The 17560-nt window shown below is 35.7% G+C and overlaps 4 protein-coding genes and 1 long non-coding RNA gene across 8 annotated transcripts; 2 read left to right on the forward strand and 3 right to left on the reverse strand.

The window, feature by feature from the left end:
• Window positions 1-214: 214 nt before the first annotated feature.
• LOC132786567 (uncharacterized) lies at window positions 215-1818 on the reverse strand. Of its 2 annotated transcripts, XR_009632455.1 has the most exons (3): window positions 1722-1740; window positions 478-1570; window positions 217-413 (listed from the first exon to the last, which is right to left on the reverse strand). XR_009632455.1 is itself a non-coding variant. In XM_060793124.1 (2 exons), exons 1-2 carry the CDS (start codon window positions 803-805, stop codon window positions 247-249), a joined length of 495 nt encoding a protein of 164 aa, XP_060649107.1. In that variant the 5' UTR covers window positions 806-1818; the 3' UTR covers window positions 215-246. The 2 variants fall into 2 exon arrangements, 1 of the variants encoding a protein (XP_060649107.1); XM_060793124.1 differs by having other exon boundaries at window positions 215-413; window positions 478-1818.
• A 480-nt stretch (window positions 1819-2298) lies between these two features.
• On the reverse strand, window positions 2299-3866 carry LOC132786596 (uncharacterized). The gene is made up of 2 exons (XM_060793157.1): window positions 2705-3866; window positions 2299-2633 (listed from the first exon to the last, which is right to left on the reverse strand). Exons 1-2 carry the CDS (start codon window positions 3807-3809, stop codon window positions 2434-2436), a joined length of 1305 nt encoding a protein of 434 aa, XP_060649140.1. The 5' UTR covers window positions 3810-3866; the 3' UTR covers window positions 2299-2433.
• A 1434-nt stretch (window positions 3867-5300) lies between these two features.
• On the forward strand, window positions 5301-6671 carry LOC132786693 (uncharacterized). The gene is made up of 2 exons (XM_060793299.1): window positions 5301-6385; window positions 6446-6671. The coding sequence occupies exons 1-2, from the start codon at window positions 5344-5346 to the stop codon at window positions 6649-6651; spliced, it is 1248 nt and encodes a 415-aa protein (XP_060649282.1). The 5' UTR covers window positions 5301-5343; the 3' UTR covers window positions 6652-6671.
• Window positions 6672-9856: 3185 nt separating this feature from the next.
• LOC132787087 (uncharacterized) lies at window positions 9857-17129 on the forward strand. 2 transcript variants are annotated; one of them, XM_060793977.1, is made up of 3 exons: window positions 9857-10095; window positions 15876-16790; window positions 16860-17129. In XM_060793977.1, the coding sequence occupies exons 1-3, from the start codon at window positions 9858-9860 to the stop codon at window positions 17063-17065; spliced, it is 1359 nt and encodes a 452-aa protein (XP_060649960.1). In that variant the 5' UTR covers window position 9857; the 3' UTR covers window positions 17066-17129. The 2 variants fall into 2 exon arrangements, with proteins under 2 accessions (XP_060649960.1, XP_060649961.1); XM_060793978.1 differs by lacking the exons at window positions 15876-16790; window positions 16860-17129 and adding an exon at window positions 11008-11277 and having other exon boundaries at window positions 9857-10938.
• LOC132786012 (uncharacterized) lies at window positions 11339-12588 on the reverse strand. 2 transcript variants are annotated; one of them, XR_009632391.1, is made up of 3 exons: window positions 12496-12588; window positions 11974-12424; window positions 11339-11914 (listed from the first exon to the last, which is right to left on the reverse strand). It is a non-coding gene; the product is annotated as an uncharacterized LOC132786012 (long non-coding RNA). The 2 variants fall into 2 exon arrangements; XR_009632390.1 differs by having other exon boundaries at window positions 11339-11872; window positions 12496-12587.
• Window positions 17130-17560: the final 431 nt, after the last annotated feature.

The raw sequence follows: 17560 nt of genomic DNA on the forward strand, positions 1-17560 counted from the left end.
AAGTGTTGAAAATCTGTCCAAAATTGTGAAATGTGTTGGCGCCATTTTAAATTGTGCAGATTTACTAAATTTATTATGTCGAATATATTATAAATACTTATTACTCGTTAAAATAATTCATGTTCTTAAATATTGGTATATAATAAATCCAATATGTTAGCTACTATTTGTAAATAAATTAATAGTTTCCTTTTAGAGAAATACACGCAATATTTTTAATCGCAGTTCTTACAGAATAATGGCAACTTAATCATCATTAAAATATCCCATCTTTTCCATGCGCTCTAGATGAAATTCCACCTCGTCCTGATAATCCTTATCCTTATACATGCTAGTTCGTCGACGAAACGGATCAATGGCGTTCTTTCGCGATGCAATTTGAATAGGCAGAAAGGTTGTGAGAAGCATAAGTTCTAGAAATAAAATTGATAAAATCGCTTAGATTTAAAATATTATTTCTTCTTCACTCACACTTACCATTGTATTTATTATCAATCAGCTGACTTAGGAACTCTTGAAAACTGGGTGCCTTTTTCACACTACCAATTTTTTGTAAAGTATCGACAAAAGTCTTTAAATAATGCGATATCAATTCGTCACGAAGCTTTCCACGCTCATCAGGGCCAAAAAACATGTACATTGCATAAAGGAAATCATTGACCAAAGGTCCCACATGGGAAAGTTGAAAGTCTATAAACATGCAGCTGTTATTCTTGAACATTAAGTTCCTTATGTGAAAGTCGCCATGACATAGAACATAATGTGCATTCTTCTGAGGATTCTTCCTCCCAAAGAATCCGCCCATCGTTGAATCAAGTGGCCTCGCATCGCTTCAAAGTGCTTTTTATACTTTTGTAAGCTTTCCACCTCATTTAGCATATATATAAAGTTTGGTAGAGCGTTCGTGAGGAAACTTTGATTCAGAAAGTTGGGAAGGGTAGATAGATTATACCGCAAGTGATCGAATAATTGAGGTTCTTCCGTTATCATTTTTTGACTAATTGCATGCCATTTGGCCAATTTCTCGAGTGCAGCGTGAATCTCTTCTATGTGGGCGGATCTGTCACGTATCACTTGATAACCCTGAGGGACCAAATCATCAAACACCATCACTTGCCGTGGCTCCAAGCTATGATAAATGCACGGCACATATAAACTAGTATTGTCTCCTACGCTTCGCAGTATTGCCTCAAATTTGGGTAACACCTCGGTATACATGGCAATTTCAGTGTGGAATATGTGTGAATCATCGACCATTTCTTTTTTTCGCCCGCCTTGCTCGGGCATTGTCTTGAGGATTAAAGATTTTGAACACGATCCATTGGAAGTTGTATACTCCACAAAAGCCCGAAACATAACACTTGCGTAGTGATCGCCTTGTGCACTTGCCGGCGACAACTTGAGATTATTTATTATTAACTCCGGCGCATTCTCATACTTGATTAATATTTGCGTGAAATATTCCGTGTTTAGCCATTCGAGAGCCTCCAGTTCATCGGGATTAAACTGGGATGACATTATTGTTAACGACAATTGTTTATATTTGCAACGCGTAATGTTTGAGAACTCACTAAAAGAAAAGCATTGAACGAATTATATTTTATATCTGTGTTTGTCGCTTGAGAGCTTTCAGAGTAAATACAGAAAAACCCACAACATGACCAATAACAACAGAGAGCGAGAGAGCGACTTAATATTAAACGGTGAGAAAAATTTAATACTTTCACTGACTAACGCAATAACACATTAAGATTTTATTATTTGTATAATGTGTTGAGTTTAACAAGTTATCAAACATTACGCTTTTCCATATAAGGTTATCTTGTAGATAGACTAAGAGAGGGAAAGAATCCAATTAATTGTCAAAAACTCAACGAAAGACAAGTTGAGAGAGATAGCAAGTGGCCCAAAGAGAGGGAGAGCAAGAGAGATTTTTGTTTTGTTTACAAATCATAACAAGTCCAACCATATTTGGAGAGAACTGTTGCCGCTAAAGCTTCGATAGTGACCAAAACTTTTCCGCTCTCATCAGAAGGTATTATTTAGTGGTAGTTTGCCAAGCTTTTTCTTTATATGTATTATTTTGGTATATTTTGTATAGTCTATACAAAATATATTGCAATGTATATATTGAAAATATTAAATGAAATCTTTTAAAATACTGAATATTATATGTTTTATTTTTATATTGTGATGAGTTTAGTTATGTTACATAAAAGTAAATAGATTAGTTCCTTAAAATAGTATTTGATAATAACAATGAAGCTATACAAATATTTGTATATTAAAAAGTAATAATTGTTTGATATTTTGTTTAATTTGGTTTTCAATATATATTTGTATTATTATAATAAGAGTATAGAAATGTCTTAAGAACTATCAAAATGTATGCAGGTAATAAAGAAGTATCACAAAAATAAAATGATTGAAACTTTACTGATCTGCATCGAGTAAACCCTGGTTGTTAAAGATAGGCAACAGTTTTCGTAGAACTCGTTGCGTTATTGGGTTGTTATAGCAACCATTCTTAAAATTAATACCACGCTGATTCGTCGACATTAGAGCATTAAAATCCGCATCTGCTGTTTCCACATTTCGCTGGACAGCAAAGACATTGAAGCTTGTATGCATAGCTGAAATTATATAAATCGAGAAATATATAACATACTATATATAACAGAAATATATATTTCGTTAGGCTTACCATAGAATGACTTTTTCTTTAAGTCCAAGTGAAATTTGTGGAGGCTAGGAATCGGCGCCTTGTAACGAAGTTTTCGTAGCGTCTCTGAGAAGATCTCGAAGTAGTGTTGAATGAGCTCTTCCTGATTATTCACATGAACATCGAACTCCATCGAGGAATTCAAAAAGTAGAATAGATCAATTGCTGGTGATCCCCAAGCTGCATACTGGAAATCGATAATGATGATATCCTCAGCTTCTCCGGTGGCCTTGTCGTACTTGACTAGCACATTGTTTGTCCAGAGATCGCCATGAGCCAAGACATTAACGCCCGGACAAACATCGAAGACGCGCTTGCCCAGCTCCATATAAATGGGAAGAAGGGCATTCAATTTATCGGCGTATTGTTCATATCCTGGCCATTGTGCGACACGTCTGCTGGCTGCCTGTAGCATGCCCAGAAAGCATGGCGCATAGTTGTCAGTGTGGCGATTAAACATGCCACGATCATAGGTCTCCAAGGCGCCACACTCTCGCTCATTGAGCACTGCTGATGTGGCATGCATTTTGGCCAATTTACGTAGCACTATTTTAGCCAACTTCAGGTCTAAGCCTATCAGACGATCGGGCATTGTGAAACCACGTACCCTGAGATCCTCAAAGATCAGCGCAGATCGATCATAGTCAACAGCCATTGTCTCTGCAAAGATTTGCTCCTCATCATTGATTTCCATCAGAAGTGCTTTGAGCTTTGGCAGGATCTGTTCATAGACGGACATTTCCCGATTGAATATATCGTAGGGCTCCATGGTTTTGCGAGAAAACTCATCGCTTTCAAACGAGGTCTTTACTATATAGTGACCAATATGCGATTTGCCTCGTGTTGTAAACTCCGCCTTGATGCGAGTCAAAACACCTCCATAGTTTTCGCCTCGTCCTAGAGCAGGACAACCATCCAAGGCTGTGATCTTCAACTTTTCATCGTCATAGAACTTGCGCATAGCATTGAGTAAATAGTTTTCTGTTAGCCAATCGGGGGCATCAAGAAAAATAGGATTCGATTCAGGAACCACTGTGATGTGCTTTGGAATAGCATCGAGTGCACTTATCAGATCCGTAACCGACATTGTGAGAAAGTAATTGAAGTGAGCTTGAGGCGCTTGGTTTGTGAATGGGTTGGAAAATCTGGACCATTCGGGGTTTTATACATCGTAGCGGTTTGTTTGCCATATCGTATTCCTCTCTCAAGTGTAATTTATGCCCGCATAACATATGTCTATAGAAATGCAGATTAACTGTTTCCACAGCTGTAAACATAAGAGAGCGTGTCTACAGATTATCACTTTTATTAGTTCTCCCGCTTTCAACTCGTACAGTTGACGTGTCCGTTTTTTTGCTACTGCCTAATTGGGGCGGTATACTATACAAACGTAGGTTATAATAGATATCACTTAGTATTAGTAGTAAGACTGATAAAATAGTTTACACTAGCAAACACGAGATTGTATTTCCTTCACACTTTGGAAACTCTAATGCAAACGTCAACGTTTCCATTGCTAACTTTTTACATTCGCTTGGTAACTAAAAGTGAGTGAACAATCCTTTGTTGTTTACCCGATATTATTTATAATTGAAAGAATAATTTTTATTTGCAGTGAGATTCTTTAAAATTGAAAAAATACTATTTCATGATTTCTATTCCTTTCATAGTTTGTTTTATTTCAATTATTTCTCTATATAATATTAAGAATATAATAAAATTAATTGAACTTTGGATCAAAAGATATAATCAAGAAATAAATATTTTTGTTCAATATTTTTATAAAAATAATTTTTATGTTTTATTATTTTTAATATTGAATTATAACAATTATTAGTTTATAATTTCTGTTTTAAGAATAAATTATAATAATAAGAATAAGTATAAAATTAAAAAACAAATAGCCATAAATAAATTGTTATTGTCTTAAAGTACTCATAAATAAAATAAAATTTATAAACATTCTGTAAATGTTGAAACAATTCTTAAAAGCGTCTGGGCAAACATCCTAATTTACTAGACTTGTACTTGTATTCTTATCGTCTTTAATCTTAGGAGAAAATGCGTCATTTGAATACAAAGTCGCAGCTTATAGTATGGATCAGCCGTAAGCGAGTGACAACTGTCAGTATATAATTTATATTGGTTGTACCGGAGCGTGATACACTTCTTAACAAAATTTGAACTTAATCTGTACTACAAAATGAACTGAGAAAGGAAAAAGAAATTTCGCAAAAAAAACATGCATGTTGCATAGTTAATTGTACAGTGTGACATCGACTCAAAGTCTGCTGTTCCCAGCTTTAAATCACGCTAGATGACAGCCGGACTTATTAACTTTTCCATGCGACAGTTATCAGCCATTTGTCTGGCACACGTCATTTCTCGCCTCCGGCGTGAGACCTGTTGCCACACGGCATTAAGCAGCAAGTAAATATCATATAGCGGATAAGGCAATTAGTAGTTAAAGTGCATATCATATATATGCGGGGGATTGTGGGAATCTGCGATGCATTATAGAGCAATGTTCACCTTCACCCAATGCGACGGCTAGTATAAAAGTCGTTGCAGTTCTTGAGTTTGCATTAGAATTGTCAAACTTTCTAAAATAACGGTACAAGATGGCAGCAGCACCTGAATGGCTGACTCACAATTACATTGCGCATGCGCTAAGTTCATATTATAAAGATAGCAATTTGCGTATCGTGAAATTGGAAGTGAATCCCGCACTGGGACCCGGAGAGAATTATGGCGGTGTTTTGACCAGAGCTCGAGTGCAATTTACACTCTCACAACACCCTGAAGCAATTTTGAAGCAGAATCTAATTGTTAAAACCGCCATTGAAGATGACGAACTGACCAAGGAACTAATGGAACCCTACGATATATTTAATCGGGAAATGACGCTCTATGAGGAAGTCTTGCCCAAGCTCACAGAACTCCTCAAGGAAACCGATGCATTTGAACCACTTTTTCCCACTGCTGTATTTGTAGATCGCGAACGCTCAGCTATTATCTTTGAAGATCTATCGGTAGCTAAATATGTTATGGCGGACCGTGTAAAGCGTTTGGATAAAGAACACGTCCATCTGATACTGCGAAAGCTGGCGAAAATGCATGCCACTTCAGCGGTCTTCAATGAACGCAACGCTGGCCGCCTAGAAACTTATGATCGAGGATTCTTCAATCGCTACACAAATGCTTACAGCGGATATTTTGTCGGTGGTCTTTTGGCAGCCGCTCGATGGATGACCCAGGAACCAGAATGTGCTCCATACGCCCAGAAGCTGTTTGAGTTGGCTCCGCACTACATGGACATTGGACGGGAGTGCTTTGAACCTATAAGTGATTCTGTGAATGTTCTGGCACATGGCGATGTTTGGACCAATAATGTGATGGTCAAATATGATGCAGCAACTGGAAGTCCAGTGGATATATTGCTGATTGATTTTCAATATTCATTTTGGGGTTCACCCACAATTGATTTGCATCACTTCTTCAACACATCGTTAAGAGAGCCATTGCGTCGGGAGGAACAGGGTGATCTATTTAGTTTCTATCATAGAATATTCACAAATACCCTAAGGCAACTGAATTACAAAGCCCATCCAATTCCCAGCTTACATGAATTTCAAATGCAGGCCGAGCAGAAACGCTTCTTTGGTAAGTCATCCTTATAATCCTGATGGACATACATTGAATTTATTGTTATTTATTATCTAGCGATGCACTCGGCAGTTGTTGTTCAACCCGTGATGATTAGCGAGGATTCCACAGATGCATGTTTCAATGCTCTAATGAATGATGATGAGCGCGGCATTCGCTTTAAGAATCGTCTCTACAAAAATCCCATAGTTCAACAGAATCTCAAAGCTCTGATGCCCATGTTTGACCGCAAAGGGTTATTGGAGGTTAATCAATGTTGCTAGTTAATAAACAATTAAAAGAATCATATTTAGTTAATTATTGAATTTAAATAAAATGTAATGAGCCAACAAATTTTTGGTACAAATACAGATAAACTATTTAAGTACCACGAACTTTCAAAAAGACTCCTTACTTTAGTATACTTTTAGGCAAAAACTACAAAATGAAATCACAATTTTGAGCTTTTAATACCCTAAAAAAATTTTAAAAAGAAGGTTGGATTTAATCGACTTGATAAAAACCCTATGAAAATTTGTAAGGAACAGGATAGACTGAATCGACGTAATAAAAATTAAAATCAAAATGGTTAAATCTACATTTATTGTTTAAACAAAATAAAAAGTTAATTGTACCTATTAAACCAGCAATTGTTAAAAAAAAACTTATTTGTACAAAGAAGTAAGCTAGTCGTTTTATAAAAATATACACAATAGACAATCAATATTATTTGTAAATTGTTAGAATAATAAATAAAATATTTGAATTTTGAAAACCAAAATAACATCGTTAAAGTTGTGCTTCTCTGCGGGTTGATAAAACTCAAAAGATCTAAAAGTACCCAAATTAACCAAGCATTGCAAATATAGTACAATGTACGTTATATGTAGAGCAAATTTAAATCTTTCAATAGGTTTGAAATTGGTGGAAAGAAATAAGCTATTTACCCATCATCCAATTTAAAATACTTAATATCCTTAAAAACCATACCATAACCATAGTTGCAAAAGTTTGAAATAATATTTGTATAATTAAACGTGATCTAAAAAGTGTTTTTAAGTGTTCTCAAGTTTGTAGATAAATATACTACTTGTATTTCTAAATATAAATAAATATATTTTGACATATTTATAAGTAGGTAGAAATTTTTATTCTACCTGAAATAATGGTAAAAATTATTTTTTCTTTTAATTATGAAGCAATAAAAACGAAAAACGAAGTAAATTTTAATACATTTTGTAAATTTAATTACACTCCATATGACGCCACTGATAAGAACGCCGTAATCAAAAACTTGGGCAGCTTTGTGTTTCTTTGTGTATCTGTATCTGCTTGGATAGGAAATCTAAGCGTCGTAGTATTCTAGTGCTTTCTGCTCTTATCAGCGTGTAAATTACACAAGAAAACGAATTTCAAATCATTTAAAAAAGCGACACGTCATGCAATGATAAAGGATTGAGATTGTAAAGTCTTTTGCTCTGAACCAAAAGATCTTTCGCAATTAAAGCGTTAAGCAATATAAATGATAAATTATACACATTTATATCGCGCCACCAGCAGAAAACGTGACTTATTTATGAAGGGGATATTCAACATAACCTAGGAAAAGTTAAGACGTCATCATTTATTTGATAAGCTTGAAAGCGTGCAAAATTTGACAAGAGATTATCTGGTTGATAAGGTGGGAAATATTTACATATGCTAAACTAAAAAGTGAGACTAACTTAACACACGAGCAAATAAAGACGGGACGTTAATTGTTTATGGTTTATGGTTTTACTATGCAAATAGCTTGACGGGTTTACTACTGTGGGCAAAAAGTAAGGTGAATTTGTTTGTAAAATGAAAAATTTTTATTTATTCTTCTAAATCAATATCATTCCCTTCAAAGTAATCCCCTCCCGATAAAATACACTTATGCAACCTTTTTTTTCCTATCTTCGAAACATGCCAAATAGTCCCTTTTCGGTATAGCCATCAGTGCCTTCTTCGATTTAGCTTTTATCTCATCAATCGACTCGAAACGCGTTCCCCGAAGTGGTCTCTTGAGTTTTGGGAATAGCCAGAAGTCACACGGAACCAAATCAGGCGAATATGGTGGTTGCAGAACGATATGCGTCGAATTTTTGACAAAATGGTCAAGAAAAACGTGTACAGAAATTGGTCGTTTTTGGTACCAAACGAGATTTGACGTTTCGTAGGTCCAAATGGTCTTTCAAAATGGTTTTCACAGATCTTTCTGATATTCCAATCATATCAGTAAGGTCTTTAACAGTCAACCGACGACTTTTGCGCACTAATTCCTCCACTTCATTGACATGTGGGTCATCTGTTGACGCCGATGGTCGTCCGGAGCGCTCCAAGTCATCAACACGTTCTCATCCCTCTTTGAAGTCTTTGTACCACTTATAAAAATTTTTTTTGTGACATGGTAGAATCACCAAAGGTCTTCCGCAACATCCTCAACGTTTCCGCAGCCGAAATTTCATTCAGCAAGCAAAAATTTGATGGCACTTCTCCTTCAGACATTGTAAAAATCGAAAAATGCACTCTTGGTCGTTTAGAAAACACAAGCGTAAATATATTTCTGATTATGAGATTCATATGAAATTTGGCCCAGATGTCATCAACAGTCCTGCCAGCTCAAGAAAAAAAGAACTAGGCCGAATTGTTAGGCCCGCGAAGTTTAAATTGAAAATTCACCTTACTTTTTGCCCACAGTAGTATTACTTGTCAAGCAGATGAAACAAATGTAAATTTTATATGATTTATAAAGAGCACGCGTGGTCTGCTACAAAAAACCGAGCATTTTATTTTAATCATAACTACTATCTCATATAGTTAGGAATAGTAGTTGTTTTTCTTCTGCGATGACTGAGCAGAATACTTGATTATATAGTATATGCATATGTGCAAGATGTAAAAAAGAAAAGAAAATTCACAGACAGTTTTATACTATACTTTTATGTGCGAGAGGATTTGCAAAAGTTTCACAGTTAGAAAGAAACTTGTAAATAGACAAAGTCTTTTTCACAATTTCTAGACCTTTCTTTTTGGAAACGAAATACTTTAACCGAATATCTTATCTTGTATTGCGTAAATATAATTTGAGAATATTGTGACTAATATCATTAAAGATTATTTCCAATCTAAAAAAACATAGAAAACTAAGATGGTCGAATTATATAGTTCACATATGAACTTTACTATAGGCAGTCATCTTTTTATCTAACTATAATAATTCATAAATTAACATGTAAGTAATACAAAGTAAATAAAATAAAACTAAAATATTCCGATACAATTATTTCAAACAAACTATCTCGTTAGTCTAAGGTACTACAATTGTCTTAATCTAGCTATTTTACTGCAATCATAAATCGAAATATTCCTTACGTAGATACGTATACGACTTGATGAACGAGGACCACTTGTCGTTCTTATAAATAGCGACTGCTGCTTGGGTTATTGATACAGAAACATCACAGACATGGCCGAGTCAAGTAACGGTAACGGCAACGGCAATGACGCTGACAATTACCATCCTGCTCCACAGTGGCTAACTGTGTCCTATGTGGAGAACATTCTGCGTCGCTACAAAAAGGACGACGATCTCAATATCACCGATCTAAGCATTAAGCCAGCGACGGCCAAGGGTGAAAATTATGCTAGTGTTATGACTAGAATCAAAGTGGATTATGTGCGCAGTGGTTCCAATGCATCGGAAAGTGAAAACTTCATTGTAAAGACAACATATGAGAATGATCCCTTCATTTCGGGCATATTTGCCAGCTATGAGGCGAGCACCACCGAGATGGTCATGTATGATAAGATTCTGCCGCAGTTGAGTGCACTTTTGGATGGAACAGATAAATCGGAAAAACTATTCGCAAAGACGATTTACGTGGATTACGAGCATTCGGCTATCATCTTTGAGGATCTAGCAATCTGTAAATATGCTATTGGGGATCGTCTAATTGGCTATGACTTGGAATTCACAAAGCTGGCGTTGAGGAAGCTGGCCAAGATGCATGCTGCTGCTGCCGTGTACAACGAACGTCAACCAGGTTTACTTACCAAACTCGATCATGGCATTTTTAATCGCCATTCACGAGGATTCGCGCCGCTGTTTGAAAACTTATTTGTTGAGGCCGTTGCCTTTGCTGCTGAGTGTCCAGAGCTTGGCAATGTTTATGCCGACAAACTGAAGCGTCTGAAGAATTTGGTTATGGAGTACACTGAACGTGTCTACGATCTTAAGGATGATGAATTCAATACCTTAACGCACGGCGATCTGTGGGTTAACAACATAATGTTGAGACTAAAAACCGAAAACAAGGATCTGGACATGTTGCTCATTGACTTTCAATACTCGGCCTGGGGTTCACCAGCCATAGATCTTCATTACTTCTTTTCCACTTCACTGCAGACGGAGCTGCATAAACACATAAATGCTTTGATTGAATACTATCATAGTGTTCTTGTCGATACGTTGCGGGCATTTGACTTCACTGGCTATATACCCACGCTTCGTCAGATGTGGTTGCAATTGGAAAAGGGTAAATTCATGGGTGAGTTCTTTAATTGAAGGTTTAAAACTGTCCAAGTCAATAATAAACAATTAAAATCCTCGATTACAGCCGTTACTTCTACACTTACCTGTCAGGCTACAATGATCACCGATCAGACGGCCGACGCCGATTTTAATGCATTGATGTTGAATAATGAAAGAAGTCGAAACTTTAGGAAAGTGGCCTTCAACAACAAGAGACATCGGGAGAACCTTAAGTATTGGCTGCCCATTTACAACCAGTGTGGTCTACTGGATGTCCAAGAATGGGAATAGTACTAAATTCTATTATTCTACTAAGTGACCCGGCGAACTTTGTTTCGCCCTTATGACAATAAATAAGCAGATTGTGTTTTTTTTTATTATTTCATTCATTATTATTTCTGTATTTTAGTACATAGGTTGCCCTTCACCTAAGTATCTTGTGATAGACGACATTTTTTGTTTTATTATCAGACGCAAAAACAAACAACGAAAATGATCTTCCAACCCGTGAACATGCCACGTACTTGTATATTTGGTCATGGGAAAAACATGAATGTTTTAGATTTAAACCACAAACTTTTAAGGATTGGACTTGTGATTTATTGATGGTCATGGCAAATGCAAGACGTATAAAGAATTGAATTCTTTTAAATTCAAACGGCATATCGGTTGGGATTATCGGGATCCTCGGAATAAGAACTTCCTCACCTTTGAATTTTCCTATCATTATCGTAGCGTAAATTACATTGTTCATCAATTTTCTAACCACCAAACGCGTATCGTCGCACAGTTTTGGTTGGTTTGGATTCGAAGCAATTTTAGGCGTAAATTGTGCGGTGGTAAGCCAGGCACATCCAAAGAGTTTAAAAATTCAATTGGATATTTGGTGGCTTCATCTTCATTTGTGATGCAGTCAATAGATTTGAATGATGGTAAATCTGTCCTTGTATCTACAAAATAATAACCAGACAGTATCAACTGGGTTATAAGCACTTTTTCGGTGGGAAAGTAGAGTTCAGAATTAGAAAATATTTTTGAGTGGGATAAATACCTTAAATTTCGGATTAAATCCTCCTTCGATAATATTTGTCCCAAATGACGTCATTTGGAAACAAACATTGTAATTTTGAGTGTTTGCAAGAAAGTGGCGAGATTCTTGTGCTTCGCCACAAAGCAATGCATACAATGCATCATGTGGCGGAATCAACAACGGCAATTTCATAATCCAGCCGTTTCTCCGGAAAACTTTAATGCACCACAATACTCAAAAACAACGTCCATTTGCCCAAACGCTAGGATGCAAGCTGTAATCCTTGCTGCAATCGTATCGAAACGCTGATCGATTCAAATCAGCACTTGATAAATATCTTGTTCTGCGTAGCAAATTATATATTTGTTGATCTCTGTTGTTCTCGTGTGGCACGAAGTCGAGTATTTCGTATCCTTCTTGCATTACGACTTTGACGGGAAAGATTCGATCGTCTTGCTCGCGGCATTGCTGACTGTAGATAAATGAATAAATACATAATATCGTACATAAATATTTGATACGTTACGCTCACAGCCTACTTACTTAGATTATAATTGCCATAACTACATATTACTTTTTTAATTCTGGGATTAGCAAAACATATTTATATACAATAACTAGATTAATCATTTATTTTGAATATAAAACATTGAAACAAGCCTAAATATGGATTAATTTATATAGTATTACAGCACAGCTTTTAGTTTCTGGAATCTATTCATATTATTATTATTATTCCTTTACGTCAAATTTTTTGTAAAATTTATAAAAGATAGTGTTAATAATAATGTTTTATATTTTTGGACTTCATGATAAATAAAAAAACTAATAATAATAATAAATAATAATAATAAATAATAAATGAAAAGATACCAGCTCTTGGCTGTAAACTGATTTCATAATAATGTGAAAGACTTTTTTGAGTATTAAATAATCTTAATAAAAAAAAAATACAAGAAAGTAGAGAGTTCAATGTTGAAATGCTCAAACTCAGAACAAATATTTAAATATAACACATTTAAAAAAAAAATACATTTTGAGTGCAATCATAAAAAGTGAAAACCAAATTTGGTAGCTTTATTTCTTATAATCTCAAAGATCAAGATTGGTGCTAATAAAAAATGTATGTATATACTTTATGGAAGCGTGTCTGAAACATATATGTATACTTCTACTCTATATATGAGGCACAAACTGGAATTAGGAGAGGTAAAAACCAAACTGAAAAATTTACAAGAAGAAAAGCGATAAGCTTTCCGTTTATGTACACATGAAAACTTAAATGTTATTATTTTTAACTTAACTAGTTAATTGTCTACCATCTGATAGCCAGGCTATATAAAAACTAAATCTCTGTGCAAAGAGATTTCGTAATAGGTTTCTGAGTAAGTACAGAGTTCATTAACCGATGGTAGTGATACTTAACATAGATAAAAAAGTTTTGGCACCACCTGCATTTTGAGAAAACTTTAATATGAAAACAGTTTTCATTATACAATATAAACACTCGCAAAGTAACAACAAATTTAAAAAAATATGATGTTCTAAATTACTTTTATTAGCACTTTATTTTTTATTTAATTTTATATTTTATATCACTTGGCATTACAGATTGGATAGATACATTTTCGTAAACTTTTATTTAAAGTTATTATAATGAATATGTCATCACTGAAAACATATTAGCTATAAACTGAATTACATTTCATCGAGCAAGCCGCTTTTGTCGAAAAAAGGCAACAGCTTCCTCACTTTCTGTCGCATGACATCAGTTTTATGGAGTGCAACTCGAACTTCATTTCCACTGTGCAACATTGCAGGCAAGAAGCAAAATGATGAAAACATAGCTGCATACAAATTAAAATAGCAGTATGTCAATTAAAATCCAAAACACCTCATCATCAGCTGATTATATGTCTCTCACAATAAAAGTATATTGCTTGGAACTGCAACTGGAAGTTAAATAGAGTTGGAATTGTACCCTTATAATTGAGCTTCTGGTTTTCCCTGTGCATTGTTCTTGTACATCAACTCCTTATCATCCTCCAAGGATCTAATTACTTTTGCAGCCAACTTGGGAAGCACCTCCTGGTACATATCCATCCATTCTCGCACATAGATGTTGTAGGGACCGAGTAGATGAGCAGCTGGATCCTTGTGGCTCGCTTCTTCTTCCCCGTTAGCAGTCCCTGGAGTCACCTGTAATTCCATCAGTTGCAGTTTGGCATCCTTAAAGTACACGCGCAGCTTCTATTCGACGTAATCGCGAGTAAGCCAGACGGGCGCCACATGAAACTCGTTAACAATTGGCTCAGGCATTGTGTAGTTTACAATCTTACGATTCACAGATTCACCTTAACGTCTAGAATTCTAGTTTACGTTTGCGCCGCATCCACATTTTATCATCTTATATACAGTTAGGGGACTGTGATAAGACGACAGATGGAACCACGTCTATGTCTATATAAAACATACGTCTTTTATTTAGATTTAGCGTCTCTATTACCCATATAGATACCCTCAAATAATCTGTCCGGAGGGGTCGCCAGCTTTCGACGTGAACGTGCATGTCTAAATTTTTTTTATTTTGAATTTGAAATCATTTAAAAAGCGACACGTCATGCAATGATAAAGGATTGAGATTGTAAAGTCTTTTGCTCTCAACCAAAAGATCTTTCACGAATAAAGCGTTAAGCCATAGAAATGGTAAATTATACCATTATATATAAATTATACCATTATACCTCCATAAATATGGAGGAGATATTCAACATAACCTAGGAAAAAAGTTAAGACGTCATCATTCATTTGATAAGCTTGAAAGCGTGCAAATTTTAACGAGAGACTATCTGGTTGATAAGGTGGGAAATACTTACATATGCTAAACTAACAAGTGAGACTAACTTAACACACGAGCAAATAAAGACGGGACGTTAATTGTTTATGGCTTATGGTTTTATTATGCAAATAGCTTGACGGGTTTATTAGTTGTCAAGCAGATGAAACAAATGTAAATTGTATATCATTTATAAAGAGCACGCGTGATCTGCAACAAAAAAACCTAGCATTTTATTTTAATCATGACTACTATCTCATATAGTTAGGAATAGTAGTTGTTTTTGTTCTACGATGACTGAGCAGAATACTTGATTATATAGTATATGCATATGTGCAAGATGTAAAAAAGAAAAGAAAATTCACAGACACTTTTATACTATACTTTTATGTGCGAGAGGATTTGCGAAAGTTTCACATTTAGAAAGAAACTTGTAAATAGACAAAGTTTTTTTTCACAATTTCTAGACCTTTCTTTTTAGAAACGAAATACTTTAACCGCATATCTTATCTTGTAATGAGTAAATATAATTTGCGAATATTGTGACTAATATCATTGAAGATTATTTCCAATCTAAAAGAACATAGAAAACCAAGATGGTCGAATTATATATTTCACACATGAACTTTACTATAACCAGTCATCTTTTTATCTAACTATAATAATTCATAAATTAACATGTAAGTAATACAAAGTAAATAAAATAAAGTAAATAACTAAAACATTCCGATACAATTATTTCAAATAAACTATATCGTTAGACAAAGGTACTACAATTTTCTTAATCTAGCTATTTTACTACAATCATAAATCGAAATATTCGTTACGTAGTTACGTATACGACTAGATGGACGAGGACCACTTGTCGTTCGTATAAAAAGCGACTGCTGTTTGGGTTGTTGATACAGAAACATCACAGACATGGCCGAGTCAAGTAACGGTAACGGCAACGGCAATGACGCTGACAATTACCATCCTGCTCCATCCTGGCTTACTGTGCCCTATGTGGAGAACATTCTGCGTCGCTACAAAAAGGACGACGATCTCAATATCACCGATATAAGCATTAAGCCAGCGACAGCCAAAGGTGAAAATTATGCTAGTGTTATGACTAGAATCAAAGTGGATTATGTGCGCAGTGGTTCCAATGCATCGGAAAGTGAAAACTTCATTGTAAAGACAACATATGAGAATGATCCCTTCATTTCTGGCATATTTGCCAGCTATCAGACGAGCACCACCGAGATGGTCATGTATGATAAGATTCTGCCGCAGTTGAGTGCACTGTTGGATGGAACAGATAAATCGGAAAAACTATTCGCAAAGACGATTTACGTGGATTACGAGCATTCGGCTATCATCTTTGAGGATCTAGCAATCTGTAAATATGCTATTGGGGATCGTCTAATTGGCTACGACCTGGAATTCACAAAGCTGGCGTTGAGGAAGCTGGCCAAGATGCATGCTGCTGCTGCCGTGTTCAATGAACGTCAACCAGGTTTGCTGACCAAACTCGATCATGGCATTTTCAATCGCCATTCACGAGGATTCACGCCGATGTTTGAAAACTTTTTTGTTGAGGCCGTTGCCTTTGCTGCTGAGTGTCCAGAGCTTGGCAATGTTTATGCCGACAAACTGAAGCGTCTGAAGAATTTGGTTATGGAGTACACTGAACGTGTCTACGACCCTAAGGATGATGAATTCAATACCTTAACACACGGCGATCTGTGGGTCAACAACATAATGTTAAGACCAAAAACCGAAAACAGGGATCTGGACATGTTGCTCATTGACTTTCAATACTCGGCCTGGGGTTCACCAGCCATAGATCTTCATTACTTCTTTTCCAGTTCACTGCAGCCGGAGCTGCATAAACACATAAATGCTTTGATTGAATACTATCATAGTGTTCTTGTCGATACGTTGCGGGCATTTGACTTCACTGGCTATATACCCACGCTTCGTCAGATGTGGTTGCAATTGGAAAAGGGCAAATTCATGGGTGAGTACTTTAATTGAAGGTTTAAAACTGTCCAAGTCAACAATAAACAATTAAAATCCTCGATTACAGCCGTTACTACTACACTTACCTGCCAGGCTATAATGATCAACGATCAGACTGCCGACGCCGATTTTAATGCCTTGATGTTGGACAATGAAAGAAGTCGAAACTTTAGAAAAGTGGCCTACAACAACAAGAGACTTCGGGAGAACCTTAAGTATTGGCTGCCCATTTACAACCAGTGTGGTCTACTGGATGTCCAAGAATGGGAATAGTACTAAATTCTATTATTCTACTAAGTGACCCGGCGAACTTTGTTTCGCCCTTATGACAATAAATAAGCAGATTGTGTTTTTTTTTTTATTTCATTCATTATTATTTCTGTATTTTAGTACATAGATTGCTCTTCACCTAAGTACCTTGTGATAGACGACATTTTTTGTTTTATTATCACCCGCAAAAACAAACAACGCAGATGATCTTCCAATCCGTGAACATGCCACGTACTCGTATAATTGACCATGGGAAAAACATGAATGTTCTAGATTTAAACCAAAAACATTTAAGGATTGGCCTTGTGATTTGTTGATGGTCATGGCAAATGCAAGACGTATCGGAAATTTAATTATTTTAAATTCAAACGGCATATCGGTTGGGATTATCAAGATTCTCGGAATAAGAACTTCCTCACTTTTAAATTTTCCTATCATTATCGTAGCGTAAATTACATTGTTCATCAATTTTCTAACCACCAAACGCGTACCGTTTTG

Source organism: Drosophila nasuta, chromosome 2R (assembly GCF_023558535.2).
Source record: "Drosophila nasuta strain 15112-1781.00 chromosome 2R, ASM2355853v1, whole genome shotgun sequence".
NCBI lineage: Eukaryota > Metazoa > Arthropoda > Insecta > Diptera > Drosophilidae > Drosophila > Drosophila nasuta.